Raw genomic sequence first — 18,661 nt, forward strand, 5'->3', positions numbered from 1 at the left:
TTTGCATACGTATAGGTGAGGGTACGGTACTGTCAAAAGGATCGTTTCCGAGGATGGTTGATGGCATGGCCTTAGCTGAGACGACAAAATAACGTGATTACCAGAGTGAATCAGGCTCCGTTCATTTTAATCAATCAAAAAAGTTGGTGTTTTACGAGATTTAATTACATTGTATATTCTCAAACTAATACCCTCATTTTAAATTAGTCCTTAAACTTTAAAAGATTCTAATTACATCATTAAACTATTGATATTTGTTGATACAAGTCTTAATAAAGGAAGAGGTAGTGGTGGTCCAGAGGAGTAAGTTCACCTTAACAGGCGAAGAGCCAAAGAAGGTTAAGAGAATGATGAGGTAGATTGGTCAGGGCTAAGAGGATTAATTGTCGGGAATAAGTGCTCAAAGTTGCTAATGGGGGAGGAAGATTCCTTTCTCTTCAAATTGAAGGGTATTTATAGGAAATACTATTTGACTGAAAGTGATGACATGATAAGGTGGTTATCAACGTAGAGCATGTGAGGGAACATGTATAGGGGAACCCATTTTATTATGTCTTTTCAAACGAGGTTGTTATGCTCGGGTACGCCTTAGTGGTTCTTGAAGAAAGTGTTTACTCTTGGAGGAGTATTCACATTGAAACCCAATAAGCCTAATGAGAGGGGACATTTTCATTATCAACGGGTAGTCTTATAGCGTTTGGTTGGTTTCGAGAGGCTAGACTATTGAGGATAGCCCAGTTGATGGGAGGTGGAGAATCGACTTCAGGTATCCAACAAGTACCTCCCACGAGTGCCACGTGTCTAGCTTGAGTAGGGGTGTAATAATGCTATATCAATAAGGTATTTCATTATTAAAATCATTAGTTTAACTGATAAATTAGACATCATATTTCATGTAATATAATTTAAAATAAAATTTTAATAGAAAAATGAATGTTGTAAAAATCTTGGTTTTGAGATTTTCAAAGTTTTATCGCTCTCTCTCTCTCTCTCTCTCTCTCTCTCTCTCTCTCTCTCTCTCATCCGACAAATGAGTAGGAAATATTATTAATTTAGTGAGTATAAGTTAAATGTGAAGTTAGGAAAATTTTTGAAATAGTGAATAGTGTATTAAAAATAAATATTAAAATAATTAGAATTGAAAACGAGGTATCGAGACCTCGAGAATTTTAAATCGAGCCATAAATATTTTTATAAATATTTATGGAGTGTTAATAGATTAGTATTAAAGTTTCGTCAAGAAATTTTAAAGTTCTGATAGTTAATTGAACAAAAAGGACTAAATTGTATCAAATGCAAAATTGTGGGAAATAATTAAATAGCTTAAATGATAAAAGAAAGAGTGTTTAAAAGGAAAATAGACCCAATGTCTCTTTGGGCTGGACGGCAAGGGCATGAAATCAGCAAGAAAATAAGGAGAATTAAGGGGAAAATTGCAAAATTGCAAAATTTACTTAACAAAGCGAGGACTAAAGTGGAATTATCTAGATTTCTCTTTATTTTTCTGCATTCTCATCTGAAAAAACACCATGGAAGAGTTCATTTAAGCTTTTTTTTCATATTTTTACTGCAAGTAAGTTCGATTCTTGATTATTTCTTGAAATTTTTGTGTTTTTGGGACTTTTACAACTAGGTCCACTTGTTGAATTCATTAGTTTTTCATTCTATGAAAGAAATTGAAAGTTTCTATGAATATTTTATGGAAGTATATGATTATTTTTCATGTAATTAGAGCTTTAAATTGTTTATATGCTGATTTTATTGAAAGAATTGAATAGAAAGTGAATGTTTGGGACCTAATTGTAAAAGAGTTTGAAGTTAGAGTTTTATGTGGAAATTATGAATTTCAATAGTTATGAAATAACTTACAATGTCTAGTAAAAGTATTAATTGAGAAAATTATCTTAATTGATGGGTTAATTGAGAAAGGACTGAATTGTATGAAATGTGAAATTTGGGGCAAAATGGAAATCAACATTTTGCACTAAAACTGTTTTGGACAGCAGCAGTAGTATAACTTTGAAAAATCACCAAAAATTGTAGAAATGGAATTAGAGAATAAATAAAATATGAAATTAAAGCTTATTGAGTCTAATTTCTTATAAAAGAAATTATGTAAGCAATGAAATTGTAAATCATGAGATATGATAAATTTTGTGAGACAAGGTCAAAATGATTTCTGGTTCCCCTGTTCTGACTTTATAAAATCATAAAAAATTGGATAAAAATAATTAGGGGCTAAGATTTATATGTTTAGAATCTTGAATGAGTCTATTTTTAAGATAATCAAACGAGAATATCATTCAAATCCTGTATGAGGAGATAATTAATTTTTAGTGAAGAAGGGTCAGAACTGTCAGATAGCAGAACAGGGGAGACTTCAATGAATAAACTGTATTAATTGGCCTAACCAAAAATTATGAAATTTTTATGGTAATAAGATATGTGAGTCTAGTTTTAGGTAAAATTAGCAGATCTTAATTTGGAGTTCTGTAGCTCCAGATATAAATAATTTAGTGACTATGACACGAGTGGATAGCTTGAATATTCACATAAGTAATTAGTGAAAATTATGGATAAGGTTATTTACAAGTGTGTTATTATACCAAGGATGTGGATGGAGAGGAGGAGGAGGAAAAATATATGAATGACTTGTGTATAAATTGATCACATGCCCGATTATAATCGATGAATGTTGAATTAGAAATGATATAATGTTTTATTTGGAATATTTATGTATGTTAATTGTTGAAAATAAGTAAATTGTGTACAAAAGTTATGAAATTGAACTGAGTGTTTCGGAGCAACGGAATGCAGGAAACGAGTACGATCTTTCAGTGAAAAAGATGAATTGACGGTAAATTACCCAAGTAAACCGAGATTCAGCATTTGTTGCGAATTCTCGTGTTTGCTTTCTGTTTAACTCTTACGAGCTTTCGCTAACTCATATGAGTTTTAGTTAACCCTTTTGGGATTTCAGTTCAGCTCTGATGAGCTTCAGTTAGCCTTCGGGCTTCCGTTCAACACTTATGTGCTTCAGTTAGCCTTCGGGCTTCCATTTAGCACTTGTGTGCTTCAGTTAGCCTTCCGGCTTCCATTTAGCACTTATGTGCTTCAGCTAGACTTCGGGTTTCAAATCACGATGTACTCAAATCTGTAAGCCATTCCTTGAATGGACAAGCTGGTAAGTTGTAAATGTAACATGTGGGAAAAGAAATGTAAGTAATGTTATCATTATTATTATTGAGCTCAATTATATGATTTCGTCATTTAGAGATTGTAATTGACAAAATATGTTAGTAAATTATGAGTATGTGAATCAAAGTGACAGAATTTAAACACTTAATGAGGTTGAGCTCATTTACATGAATTTGTCATTTGAAATTGTGATTGACAGGAAGAAACAGTGAATTGCATATATAATTATCTGAAAAATAAGAAAAATGACGGTTATTGATATATGGAGACATGAGACATTGATATATGAATATGGAAAATGTTTGATAAATGTGTTTATTCATAATTATGGAATTATATACCTCATGTGTACAATTTGTATAAAGATGATATTTCAAATACTTTGGTTATTTAAGCTTAAATATGAAATAGTATGAAATCAAGATAAGTTGTTATGAAAATATATTTAGATTATAGAGATATGGCTGATACACGGGTTGAAAGCACGGGCGTGTGACTCTCCAAAGTGTGAAAATTTTCTAAGTGTTACAAAAGTTTCATATGTTTACGGTTTGGTCCCGAACCACCCTGAATGTATGTTTTGGGCCCCGTAGGCCCATATAAGGGACATTAAACATATGAATGAAAGCTTTTAATTTAGAAGAAATTTTATGGCTGATTTTTACATGATTGATCATATTAAGTTCGGTAATGCCTCGTACCCTATTCTAGGCTCAGAATACGGGTAGAGGGTATTACACTCTCTCCCTCCTTCCCTCCCTCTCTCCTTCGCTCCCTTGTTCCCTCGCTCCCTCGCCCTCCCTCTCTCTCTCTCTCTCTCTCTCTCTCTCTCTCTCTCTCTCTCTCTCTCTCTCTCTCTCTCCTATTTTATTTTATTTTATTTTATTTTTACTTTTCTTTAAAATTTTGATCTTAATTATGCCACATAAGATTTAATGTTTTATTTAATGGTTAAATAAACGATTTTAATAATGGAAGGATTTGATTGATATGACATCAAGAGTTTGGAGATATAATTGGAATATTTTGAAGATTAGGGACTAATGTAACACCGCTACACCTGTCTGATTGTATGAACCCAGTAAAAGACTATTACATTTGGTGCCAAAACAGTTTTGGCTAGATACTGTTTAATTTAAATATTTATACATGGTGTCAAAACCATTTTTTTTGGAAAAACGGGATCGACTTTGGTTTTGAAAATGAAAGAATATGGGAGTCGCCACCAATCCTTTTTGATGAGGTGTGATCGGGTCACCTTGTAAAAGTGGTTATTTATAATAAATGTTTTAATTTATTTAAACAATGATTTTGGTCTGCAAAATTAAAAAAAATGGGTTCGGGAGTCGATTACGTACGAGGAAGGATTAGCACCCTCGTAACGCCAAAAAATTGGTACCTAGTTGATTAATTAGTGTCTTAGTGTCTAAAATTGAAAACTTGAAAGACTTTAAAATGCAATCCCTCTTTTTTGTAAAAAAAAACTCGAATGTTAAAGACTTTCTCTTCTCAAAGTAATAAAATGTCACATCCAGTAAGTTAGGACATGACATCTCGAACTTGTGAGAATGAGTTTGTCTTTTACTTAAAATTTGTGTATTTTAACCCTTTTTTTAAAAGGGTATTCGATTATTTAGAGTAAACGAGAAAAATTGAAACTCAGTAAGTTAGGGCACGATATCTCGAACTTCCAAATACCGAATATTGCCTTTGTTTGCAAAAATCTTATCTCGAGGTAACAAGATGTCATATCCAGTAAGTTAAGACACAACACCTCGTATCTCTGAGAATAAGCATTTTATTCAAAACTCGTGTTGCGATTTTAAAAGAATATTCCGTTATTTAGATTAAATGAGAAAAATCGAAACCCAGTAAGTTAGGGTACGATTTTCTCAAAGTCCCAAATACGGAGTATCGCTTTTTATGAAAAAGTTATTTTCATCGGGTAAAGGTTGATACAACATAAGTTTGTAATAATAAGATAAATAATGCATAAACAAATATAAATTTCGGTATTGACAGGCATAACAGAATAAATATAAACGCGAGTGTGAACGATAACGATAAAAGTAAAAATAAAATAAAACGCATAAGCTAGAATAAGAGAGAAATAATGAATAAGCTAAAAGTATTTAAAAAGAAAAATAATAATAATAATAATAAACTAGTTGTGAATGAATAAGGATTATGTGAAACCACTAAAAAGATAGCAATAGTGATGACAATAATAATGATATGAAAAATATAACAATAGTGAAATAATGATATTAATACCTAAATATAAATATAGATATAATACTTAAAATATAATAGCGAAAATATAAATAGATAAGTAGTAAGAAAATCTATATAGATGAAAATATAATAGTAATAATAATACGATAGTAATAATGATAATAAAATTAGCAATAACAATAATATGTTAAATAAAAAGTGACAGTGACAATAATTTAAAATGTTAATAATAATAATGATAATAATAATAATAGCAATAATTATAATATATTGATAATAAATAATAAAAGGAATCAAAATAATAGTAATAATAAGAATATTAACAATAGTAATAATAACGATAATATAAATGCTAATATATACATGAAAAATAATAATAATAGTTGTAATAATAACAATACATTAATGATAATAATATATGTTAATAACAATAATCATAATATGTAAAAAAGGGGAATAATAATAGTATAGAAAGAATAATAATACTATGTTAATAAGAATAATAGTAGTAGTAGTAATAATAAGGTAAGAATAATAATGATAATATAACAATGATAGTAATATAACAATAAAAATAATAGTAATGAAAATAATACTAACGGTAATAATAATAATAATGTTGACAATAGATAATAATAATAATAATAATAATAAGGTATAATAATAATAGTAATAAGCAAAAATAGTAATAATAATAATGAAAGTAGTGGAAATAATAATAGTAATATAATGGTAGGAATAATAATAATAATAATAATAATAATAATAATAATAATAATAATAATAATAATAATGGCAAAATAGCAAAATAAATAAAAGGACTAAATTGAACTTAAAATAAGAGTTCGGGGCGAATTTGGAATGAAAATACAAAGAAGAGGACCAATTTGGGCGCGCTGATAATAAGGGAGGACCAAAACGGGCAATATCCCATCCTCCCAAAACGCACGGCACCAAGAGGGACCAAAATGAAATAAAAACAAAATTTCTGGGCAAAATTAAAAATAACGAAAGATTTAATTATAAAATTAAAAAAAAACAGAAGGGCTAAATGTGCAAATAGCCCCTTTATCAAAAACACGCGGATCCTGGAAGCGGATGGGTCAGGTCGCGGGTCACCCCAAAAACTACACCGTTTTGGGCTTTTGGGGGGCCTAATGAAACGGCGTCGTTTCTCAGGTACTATAGAAATAAATTTTTTTTAAAAAAAAATCATTTTGTCTTGTTTCAGAGAAAAAAAAGCTCTCTCTCTCCCTCATTTCTCTTTGGTCAAAGCCAGGATCCGGCGAGGGGACCGTCATCGACCACCGTCGCCGGCCACCGAAAGGTACCTTTTTTTTTTTTCCTTTTTTTTGTATTTTTTATAAGCTTTTAATATATGTATGTATGTGAGGGAACAGATTCGAAAATAAGACAGAAAAAAAAAAAGAAAAGAAAATCACCTTAGGCTTTCGATTTTGTTTTTCGGTATTTTGGTTCCCTGATTTAGTGCTATTTGCGTGCTTTGGTAATGCTATAATCACATTTTTTTGCTTTTGTGTTTCAAAATCAAGTGCTTCTTATTTTTTTAGATTGCCAACCGTTACAAATGCCATTGGCTTGGCTTTTTAAAGCCATTTTACATGCTTTTTTATTATTTTCTGTCTTTTCTTCATTTAATCTTGCAGGTGCAAGTGGTGATGACGCGACTGTGGCGGTTGAGTAGGTGGTGCTGCAGGTGGTGACAGAGGACTCTAGGTGCGGCGCCGAATTTAAGGGGCTAGGGTTTTTCTCTTTTTGATTGTTAGTTTGGGCTGGGGCTAGATTTTAGTTGGGTTTGGGTTTGATTTGTTTGGGTTAGGGCTATAATGGGTTTTGGTTTTGGGTAGGTAGTTGGGTTTTTTTTATTTTATTGGGCCCGGGCAGAATTTGGGCTGTACACATAGTATTTTAACTTACCAAACCACATTTGCAAACATACTTATAGTTTCACTAATTCATTTCATATGGACCAAAATACTTGAAGTAAACCAAAATAGATAGAATTTCAAGAGTTTTCGTTTGAAGTAAACCAAAATAGATAGGATTTCAAGACTTTTCATTTGAAGTAAACCAAAATAGATAGAATTTCAAGAGTTTTCATTTTAGTGCCTAACACATGGGAACACATTTGGTCTACCTGTGTACATGCCATTTTAATTCAAAATATGGTACCTACTCTTGAAGCTCTTGAGGATGTGATAAGATGAGAGATCTCCTAACCCTACCTCTTCAAGTCTAACTGTTCCTATGCGTTAAAAATAAACGCGTTAAGCCGGTGAAGGCTTAGTAAGCACTACAAGAATTAAATAGATAAATGAAACATAAAATAATATTTTAAACTTATTTAACTATACCTTACTTTAATGAAATTTAACTTACCTTTTGTAAGTTATCAAACTTACCTCAACACATTGATGATTCACTTTTGTTCACAACTCATATTCTTAGCCCAAAATAGACTTTATAGAACACATCGAATATACGGAACAAATACAGAAGTGCACTATTATGCATTATTGAACAGAGAGCACTAAAGTGCTATACAAAGAGCACAAATATGCTAAACGGAGAGTACTAATGTGCTAATAATCGGAGAGCATGGTAAGGTCCCTTAATGATATGCCACTAATAGCTTAGTAGTTCTAAATTCTGTCTACTTGGGAATTAAAGCTGAATTTCATACATTTAAATACTTTAAATAAATATTTCGGAAAAGATTTCTCATTTCTCCATCATCTACAATTTAGTCCCCATTTAACAAATCACAAATATCACACATTTTTCACACATATGCTTTTATCACAACATCATTACTTAGTGTTCAAACAATATACCATTTCATATTCTCCACCTATAATTTTCTTTACAGATTTCATAATTTCATAATTTTCTTTACATTTTAAATATATATTTTACATTTCTAGTCTAAGTAATTCCATACTACAATATAAGCATTTTAATAAAAAAAATAATTTAAAAATCTTGTAGTACTTACAACAAAAAGGTTGAGATGACGTATTTTCTTCTTCCTTCATTCCTTAGGCTTCTCTTTCCCTTTTTCTTCAATTAGGTCCTCTCCTTTCTTTTCTTTCTCTTCAATTTCATATAAAACATATAACATTTATATGTTAAAAAAAAACCACAATCAAGTGACTTTCCTGTACTATTTAATAAAAATAAACATGTATAATATGATAATTTCATCATTTCTTACCTTAACTCTGTGATTTTTACTAAGGAAATTTCAAAGAAAAATGAAGGTTTGAAGCTTGGATGGTTCAATATGATGGAAGGACATGAAAAGAAAAGAAAAGTTGGATGGAAGTTGAGGGGAGAAGAAGTAGTGACGGTTTTGTGTTTGAGAAAAGATGATATCTTTCATCTTTTCTCCACTTTTCTCCACCATTCCACTAAAATATCTCACCTTTTTAATTAAAATGGTCAAATTGGTACTAAGTCCTTGAGTCATTCATCTTTTTACTTTTACCCATCATTATTACACCTAATAAATATCCACTTGGCTAATTACCACTTTGTCCTTCCTCATCTTTCATATTTCCTAATATGACTCATACAACACTTTGGTTAAACTTCTTTTTAATCCTTCATTCCTTTCCTCTACTATTATATATCTCCTAACTTAATATTTTTCCTACTTTGGCCATAACAATTTCTTTATTCTTTCAACTAAATCAATGTATCTATTTTAATATTTCCTATCTAAAGAGTTTTTATTTTATTTTTTCTAATTTCTTATTGGATCTATATACTTCCTAATTTTAATACTCAAAAATCCTATTTATTATATTTCAAAAATTTTATACTAATTCTTGACCCGATCAATCATTGTACTTAACCCTAAGTTAAAACGCGAATGTTACTACTAATTTAGAATGAGGGTTATAGTTTGGGGATGTTTGGTGCGATTAACTCTTTTTATGATAAAAAAAATCTAAACATCAAAACTATACATGAACTTTGATTCAATGTGTAATTTGATACATGAACTTTGATTTATGCAATTATACTATAACACTCCTTGCCCGACTCGATCATCGAGTCCGAGATACAAGATGTTACATCTATTGCCAGAGCAACTTTCGTAAAAATACAGTAAATATATCAATCAAACAAATATTTATGACTTAAACACATTCATAATATGATTCACAACTAAATTCGAGCCTTAATCAAGCTTGCAAAAACTCTTTTGTTGACCTGAGCATGAATTCGGACCAAATTATAAAGTTTTAAAAATTAAGGGTTGACATTGTGACATCACGTTCTCCATGTCGTGATGTCACCAAATAATTTGTCACGTTGCAACATCAAGCCTCTCAACATCAGGATGTCATATATTGTCGGTGGATGTTGCGACGAGGAAAATTGCTCTTCTCGACGTGAACTCTGTTTTTGATAAATTTTAGGCCATTTGGTACCTACTCTATGTCAACCTAATCAATTTCACATTTGGAACATAATTGTACACCTTTAGTTGCACAAGATCATACCATAATAGATACCAAAAACCTTACAACATCATTTCAATTCAATCTATCCAAGATGTCTTCATTTAAACAACAAAATATATCAAATTTGCTTAATCAATTCAATATAATCATCAATGTATTTTCCAATTCTTACCATTTAAATATCAAACACAAAGTTACACAAGTTACCAAAACATACACTAATGCATATATGAACATTAGCTTTCCAAAATCAAATATTAACCAAGGTTTAAATCAAACCATCATTCACAAGTAACACATATATAAACACCTATGTACATGTCACATAATCGAGTTTAAAACGAGCAAAAGTCTATTGAATTGATAGTTGGATAGTCTGAGCTTTGAGGTGAGCTGATCGATGAGTTCCGCAAACTAACAATCTACAAAAAAGGGAAAAACAACTAAGTAAACATTTCGAATGCTTAGTAAGTTTATAGATATTAAAACGAGTAACTTAGCTTGAATTATAATTAAATATAACAATCTAATTAACTTAATACAATTTCACAACGATAATGTGAGTTGTCACATAACCGAGTCATATAGCAATTCAACATCAAAACGCTATTCCATTTAGTACAATTCACAATTCAACTCTATTTACGATATCAAAACATCAAACTTCCATTTTGAACATCAAGCTTGTAACATTTCAATGTCATTTCTCTTTTACATTAATTATTTAGCCCAATGAACTCTAGTAAATAAACTCAAATACACAGGTAACTACATCACACCAAAAAACACCGAGGTGATGAACAGAAAGCATTGAAATGCTGATCAAAGAGCATCAAAGTGCTGGGTAGAGAGCACCGAGGTGCTAAACCCGTAAAAGTGCACAAATAACCCTATTGGCATGCCAATCGTATCATAATCATTTATTAAGTTCACGCGGGCATTAATATTGTATTCGTAATCATTTAAATCTTTGTAATGTCGTCATATACGTATTATCCCATTATAAAAGATTTCATATCCAATCGAGTACATATAGCACATATTATCATTTCTTTACAATTTAATCCATGTCTCACATTTTTGTACCAAATTGTAACCAATTCAAATTTTTAATTACACACAAACAAATTCATAATTCAAAGATATTTACATTAATATTACATATTATTACACCATATGAACTTACTTGACAAAACTACAATAAAAAATGTCAGGGACTAATCTGTAATTTTCCTTTTTTCGATTATTTTTTTGTTGGTTCAATTCCCGATCTATCATAATAATTTATTTCAATCTATCAATTTCAAATACTTTATAACTTCCTATTTTATGCATATGACAACTCAATTTAATATTTCAAATGTTCCTAAAATTTTAAATTTTATTTAATTTAGCCCTTAAACCCGAAATTTCTATAACTTTCAAATTTGAGCTTTGATTTCAAAATTAATATCAATTTCATCCTTCTACATCCCTGTAATATCCATAATTATCGAAATTTAACATCAATTTCAAAATATTTACACTTTAGTCCTTATGTTAAAAAACTAGCAATTAAACTTTATAAACTAGTCATTTTTCATATCTAAGCTAAAATCTAACAATTTAATACCAAAAGCTTCAATATTCAACAATGAAAACTTTAATAGTTTTGCAAATTGGTGCATTGGCTAACTAAACCAAGCTTTCAGAACCTCAAAAACATAAAAATTACAAAAAAAGAACTTGATTGCAATATCTATTTATCAACCGAAAGTTGAAGCTTTAAAATAGGGTTTTATCATTTTTCTATCTTTTATACTTTAATTAGATTATTAATTTAATTAATTTTAACTAAACTTAATTAGTTAATGTTAATGATAACTTAACAAAGTTGGGGGATGTAAAGCCCTATCCAGCCCCCGACATTTAGTTAGAAATGAATAACTATTTAATTGGTTGTCTCAGCAAATAAAAATCTATAGGAATTAACTTTTACGATTTAATTTATATACCTTAATTAATTATTCAATTGACCAAATTAAAGGATGAAACTTTAATCAAACATTATACAAACCTTGTAAATATTAAAGAATTTGCTGACTCACTCGTCAAACATTATACTACACCACTGACCTTTGGGTCATTACATATACAGGTTAAACTTTGATTTTGTTTTAATTCTACACATTTAGAGAAATGAATATATTGATTTTTTTATATTAGATAAGTATAATTATTTATGTAAGTAATAAAATGGTCTTTACTGATAATGATGTTAGTTCTTTACAAAAATTGAATAAATTTAAAAATATCATATAAAATTATACAAAATTAAAGTTCGTGTACACCATAATTCTTGTATGGTTTTGAGATTTATCCTAAAAAGGTAAAGTGTTTTGAAAAATGAACTCTACTATCGTTTTTGGATGGTTAAAATATGATGTAAGTTATTGTACTCTTCACAAAATTGGAATTTGTTCTTTGTACTTTTATTTTCATGAATTCAGTCTCTTTACTTTTCAAAATTCAAATCTAACTGTTAACACTAATAATTTTTTTTATTAAAGTTGTCGATGTAATATTTTGAAATAAAAAAATTTCATTTGGTAGCTATGTAACTAAAAAAATAACAATGTAATGAACCTAAATTTAACAAAAAGAAGATATTAATAGTGTTAACAATTCGACTCCATATACTAGGAGTTGAATTATATTGTCTTTAAAAAAAAAGCAAATTAGTTCTTATACATTAAATCAAAGAGCAAATTGATCATTTCTATTAAAAATATCATTCATTTCTATGTTAAAATTGGAATGTTTGACTGAAATAAACACAGTTACACATGGGACGCTATATGTACCTCATGATGATATATAATGAAAAGTTTTTAACAATAAAATGAATAAAAATTTTAACAGAAAGACCAATTTTCTTTTAATTTAACATACAATGATTAGTATATTTCTTTTTTGAGTAAAAAATATAATATAATTTAACTCCTAATAAAAAGCCTCTATGGAAACTTTATTTGAGCTTTATACCTTTAATTGAATTTATTAATTCAGGTAATAATTAAAATACATTTGATTCCATTTCAATTAATAAATACCATATACATATAAATTATTTCAAATTTGCTCTCATGAGTGTTTCACTAGAAAAAAAAAAAAAAAAAGGAGATCTTCCTACACGCATATATATATATATATATATGAACTTTCAAATTGTCATCAGAATAATTTCATAAAGCTCACATACAAACAGTCCTCTACATATAGTCTAATACAATATATATATATGTTCATATTCCTGAACTACCTGTACACTTCTTGCCAGAGGATTAGACCACAAAAAGGAAGAGGCCAAAAAAAAACCACAGATAAACAAACAATGAAGCTAATGAGATGCCCCAAGTTCAAATCGTAAAAGGCATGCACTATAATCTCGAACGATGACTGGACTTGATACCAAGGAAAGAAGAAGACCTACGATCAGAAGAAAATGGTTGCCCCTTTACACAACCCGAAAATCTAATATCCCAACCTTCGATGTTCTTTGGAACACAAGCATCAAAGAGAATTTGGCCGAGGACGCTGTGAGCATTAATGGTAGGGGGTACAGGTAGAGAGAACAGTCGTTCTCTTTGTTCATCTTGTTTAGAATTGGTCTCTCTACCGTTGTGACATTCGGCTGAACTTGGCAAGAAAAAGTGGTCACTAGGTCCAATAGCAACTCTCCTAAGGCTTTGGTTTGAGTTGACTGTTGCTTTCAGCAGGTTGAAGATTAGCTCGGAGATCTCATCGTGCATACCATTTGTTTCTCCAAGTTTCTTGATCCTATGGGAATAGACTGAAGTTGCCTTCTCAAGAAAACTGGCCACAACAGCTCTGTATTGGATAGGATAATGCTTGTAGTGTTCTGAAATAGAAAACAAAGACAGTAGGTAAGTTTTCATGTGTCACAAAGTAACTGAACATTTAAAGAGTGCGGAAGCAGGATACGGTGCTTCCAAGTTAGAGCAGAAAACCTCGGGTTTTGTAAATCTAGAAGAAGATTACATAAATCAGCTTACGATGCCCTTATGTTCTTATCTAGGGTTTAAGGTTTAAAGTTCAGACCTTCAGTTGAATTAACTGAATAGTATAGGAAACCCCATTTGTAAATTGTAATCTAGAGAGGAAATAGCCGATAGCAAAAAACATAATACATCGGTAAAAGTACCATGAAATTCCCTGTACTAAGAGTTAGATTGTATTTTGCCCGTTTTACTCAAAAAATGTTCAAATTAATCCTTATACATTAGATCAAAGAGCAAACTTATCATTTCTATTAAAAACTAACGTGATTGATGGATTAACCAGACAGTTACACGTAACGTGCCACATGTACCTTATTTGAGGTATAGGCACGAGTTTTTAGCAATAGAAATGGATGGGATTTCAACAGAAGGATCAATTTGCTCTTTGATCTAGTATACAATTACTAATTTGTCCATTTTTATAATAGGGGGCAAAAAACAATCTAACTCTTAGTACAAAGGGCCTCCATGTTACCTTTACCTAATACAGAATGTATATATGCTCTGATCATATATGGCAATTGATAATATAATTTATGGAAGCTACAATATGTTCTAGTAATAACAAACCAAGAACTTGGTTCGGGACAGACCTAGGTGAGGAGAGCCATCCCACTTTACAACCATAATATCCGCTCCACGATCTTGTAAGCATTCAGTAAAATTGTTGATAACCGGATATGATGCAAGGTCATCATTCTCCGAGCATAAAATAAGGTATGGAGCATCCAAGTCCTGCAAAAGAGGAAAGGTGTAAAATTAACTGATGGGAGCAGATTAAAAACAACTTGGACCAGCTACAGGGTACTCACAACTGATGAGTAAAGGGTCTGCCAATACTCAGCACGTTGAGACTCGAAGCCAGTAAGATAGAGACCATCCAAACCAGAAGAAATGCCTTTAGCAATCCAAGAAACGAGCTTTGAAGGTCCAGGCATTTTACGTATGGCAGGATGTAAAGCAAATCGTGCATTCAGATCACTTGCAAAATCTATGGGGCTAGAATCATAGATTTGTCCAGAAATACAATTTCTAACCAAGTGGCTCCCATCCTTTACAAAATGAAAAAAAGGGGGAAAATAACAACAAAAACTTTAGTATGATATATATAAAAAGTTGAGATTTTAGAAAAATATTACATGTTACCAACAAATCATTACAAGAAATTGGAGAGAAAAGAAGGGTACCAGATTAAGCTGAGCTTCACCCATTCCTTGAATAATCTACATTAAACTTAGCTAAATTATTTCAACTGCAATAATGGGGTAAAAGTACTATGGAGGCCCTTATATTAGGAGTCGGATGACATCTTGCTCTCTCTACTCAAAAAATGAGCAAATGAGTCCTTGTACGTTAAATCAAAGAGCAAATTGGTCCCTCTATTAAAAATTCCATCCATTATTACTGTTAAAAACTGATCCTTGTATGTCAACATAAGGCACACGTAGCATGCCACCTGTAACTGGTTGGTTATTTCGTCAACCATGCCAGTACTTAAGAGAAGAAATGAATGAAATTTTTAACAGAAAGAACGAGTTTATTCTTTGATCTAACATACACGGATTATTTGCCCATTTTTTGAGTCAAGGGGGTAAAATGCAATCTAACTCTTAGTAAATGGGCCTCCATGATACTTTTACCGCAATAATGGAGATAAGAGAACAAAAAGTGAATTGACTCATTTGGAGCTGGAATAAGAACTAAAATTTACCTGAAAAACCTTGTACATACAAGCCTTTGGACTGCCAGAGAAAGCAACACATACTACAGGACAAGTTCTAATCTTTAGCTCCTGTGAACCAAAAACCAAACAGGTGTTTAATATTTTAAGATTTTTGTGGAACTCCCAAGTGAAAATTTATCAGGCATCATTAAAGATAATAAACCTTAATGAAACTGACCTCAATAAGCTCATTTAGAAGAACAAATGCTAAGGACATTGCCCTATCAGGATAATACCTGCAGAAAGAATACGAAATGAAATTTTCAAAAACTTGAAAATGAAACAAGGAAAGCAATTTGCGAAAAGTGCAGCAAAGAAATGCCAAGTTCAATATCTTAAAATTTGATTAATACCATAACAGATTGTCAAATCTCTAATCTTACAAAGCCACACATAACTTATATAGCCAACAACTACTACTCTTCCCCCAAGGCACATCTTATATCTGTTCATGTGAGCTATCAACTCATTCTCACACTAGTAGTAAACATTATTTTCAGCTATCATTTTCGAAACGCCCCTGATCCCAAACCAAACCACTTCTTGCTGACATCATATCCTTTATTCCCCATCCCAATAACTAAAACTAAATCTTACTTTTCCACAAACAATTACTTTTGATTGCCAAAAGGAAGTCCTAAAATAAACCCCATTCGAATACCCATATAATACAATTATCAGTCATTACCACTCTTTCAACAAGTCACATCTTCTGTGTGAGCCATCAACTCATTCTTCATACCAGCGGTAGACATTCTTTTCAGCTATCATTTTCAAAACAGCCCGAACCCTGAACCAAAAAACATCTTGCTGATATGATATTCTTACTTTCCCAGTCCTCATAACTAAAATTAAATCTTCCTTTTCCACAAACAATCACTTTTGATTGCCAAAATATAGTCTCAAAATAAACCCATTCAAACACAGTCATTACCACTCTTTCAACGAGTCACATCTTCCATGTGTTCTATGTAAGCCATCAATTCATTCACCATACCAGTAGCTAACATTATTGTCGGCTATCATTTTCGAAACAGCTCCACCCCCAAACCAAACATTTCTAGCTGATATTATATCCTTACTTTCCCATCCTCAATAACTGAATTTAAATCTTCCTTTTCCACAGACAATTACTTTTGGTTGCCAAAATATAGTCTTAAAATAAACCCATTCAAACGCCCCAATAATAGAATTATCACAGTCATTATCACTCTTCCAAGAAGCTGCATCTTCAATGTGTTCTTTGTAATCCATCAACTCATTCACCATACCAACAGTTAGCATTCTTTTCAGCTATCATTGTTGAAACAACTCCACCCTCAAACCTAACCACTTCTAGCTGATATTATATGATTATATCCTTATTTTTCCATCCTCAATAACTAAAATTAGATCTTCCCTTTCCACAAACAACCACTTTTGATTGCCAAAATACAGTTCTAAAAATAAACCCATTCAAACACCCTAATGATACAATCATCACAATCATTAGCAGGACAAATAAAATACAATGAAAGCATCTGAAAAACACCATCAAAATAGAAGAAGCACAAACTCACCTACAAAAAAAAAATCCATTTTATGAGAATCCCAAAAACCCATTAAAATTCTCAACCCATGTGATAAGATATAGAAAAATTAACAAAAACTAAATTAAGCTTGTTCTAATTCTAATTCACTTCCTAAATAAGCTCCAAAAAATCAATGAGAAAATGAAAGGAAAAGAAACTTACACGTTGAGAAAATCGGCACGAGAAACGAGGGAATTCCAACCGAGGGAGGAAAATAAATCCACGTAATTCAAAAGGTGTTTCTCGTGAATCGAAACCCAAGCAAACATCACCACTATTCCCTTCACTCGTTTACTCTTTTCTTTCCTCCCCCAATACACACTTCCACCGCCCATCATTTTATCTTTTTCAACTCTCCGATTTCAACTACTACTATTTTTTTCCCTTGAATCCAAATTTTCCGGGAAAACTTTTAATCGGGAACTCTTTTTTTGTGGGTTAAATTTAATTGGGTTTATATTTCTTGGCAGTAAATTGCAATTTGTGCAATAATAAATAAATAAATAATATTTGAACAGAAATAATAATAATAAAATAATGGTGATCTGGTGGTGTAGAGCTGGGGGCCGGGAAGATGATGTATAGATGCCATATGCCACGTTGGATGTTACGCACCCCTAGCATGGATAAGTTTTTTAAGGTAAAAAAACCTCATCAGTCCTTCTCAACTTTAATATTGAGCAAATTGGTCCCTCTAAAAAAATTAGAGCAATTTAATTCGTATCAATTTCGAAAGTGAGCAGCTAAGTACATAATTTAACAAATTTAACAACATTAATGTTTTTCATCAATGGTACATAATTTTGATTGATATAATAAATTTAGCCCTTAAAGTTTACACATGTTTGCAACTTAGTCTTAATTTAACAAATTTAGCTTGTAGCATTTGTGTAAATGTAGAAATGTTGAAGCTAAATTTGTTGATTTTTTTTTAGAATTAAGGCCAATTGACAAAATATGTAAACTTCGAGAGTTAAATTTATTATTATACCAATTAAAATTATGTAAAATTAACGGAAAATAATAATGCTGTGATTAATTGTCCTTAATTGCTCACTTTTAAAATTGACAATAATTAAATTGCTCCTATTTTTTTTTTTGAGAGAGACCAATTTGCTCAATATCAAAGTTGAGAAGGACTGATGAGGTTTTTTTACCTAAAAAAACTTATCCATCCCAAGATGTTCTAGGGGTGCGTAACATCCAACGTGGCATATGGCATCTTTACAGCAATGTTGTGATTAATTGTACTTAGTTACTCACTTTTGAAATTAACAGGAATTGAATTGCTCTGATTTTTTTAGAGAGACCAATTTGTTCAATATTAAATTTGAAAGGGATTAGAGAGATCTTTTTACTGTTTTGTTTACTTTACCAAAT

General features: G+C 30.9%; 1 protein-coding gene across 1 annotated transcript; it reads right to left on the reverse strand.

Moving 5' to 3' along the window:
* Window positions 1-13,089: 13,089 nt before the first annotated feature.
* Window positions 13,090-17,849, reverse strand: LOC108474592 (uncharacterized). The gene is made up of 7 exons (XM_017776564.2): window positions 17,444-17,849; window positions 15,889-15,946; window positions 15,699-15,779; window positions 15,175-15,210; window positions 14,800-15,039; window positions 14,581-14,722; window positions 13,090-13,827 (listed from the first exon to the last, which is right to left on the reverse strand). Exons 1-7 carry the CDS (start codon window positions 17,617-17,619, stop codon window positions 13,346-13,348), a joined length of 1,215 nt encoding a protein of 404 aa, XP_017632053.1. The 5' UTR covers window positions 17,620-17,849; the 3' UTR covers window positions 13,090-13,345.
* Window positions 17,850-18,661: the final 812 nt, after the last annotated feature.

This window comes from Gossypium arboreum, chromosome 3, assembly GCF_025698485.1.
Source record: "Gossypium arboreum isolate Shixiya-1 chromosome 3, ASM2569848v2, whole genome shotgun sequence".
Lineage (NCBI taxonomy): Eukaryota > Viridiplantae > Streptophyta > Magnoliopsida > Malvales > Malvaceae > Gossypium > Gossypium arboreum.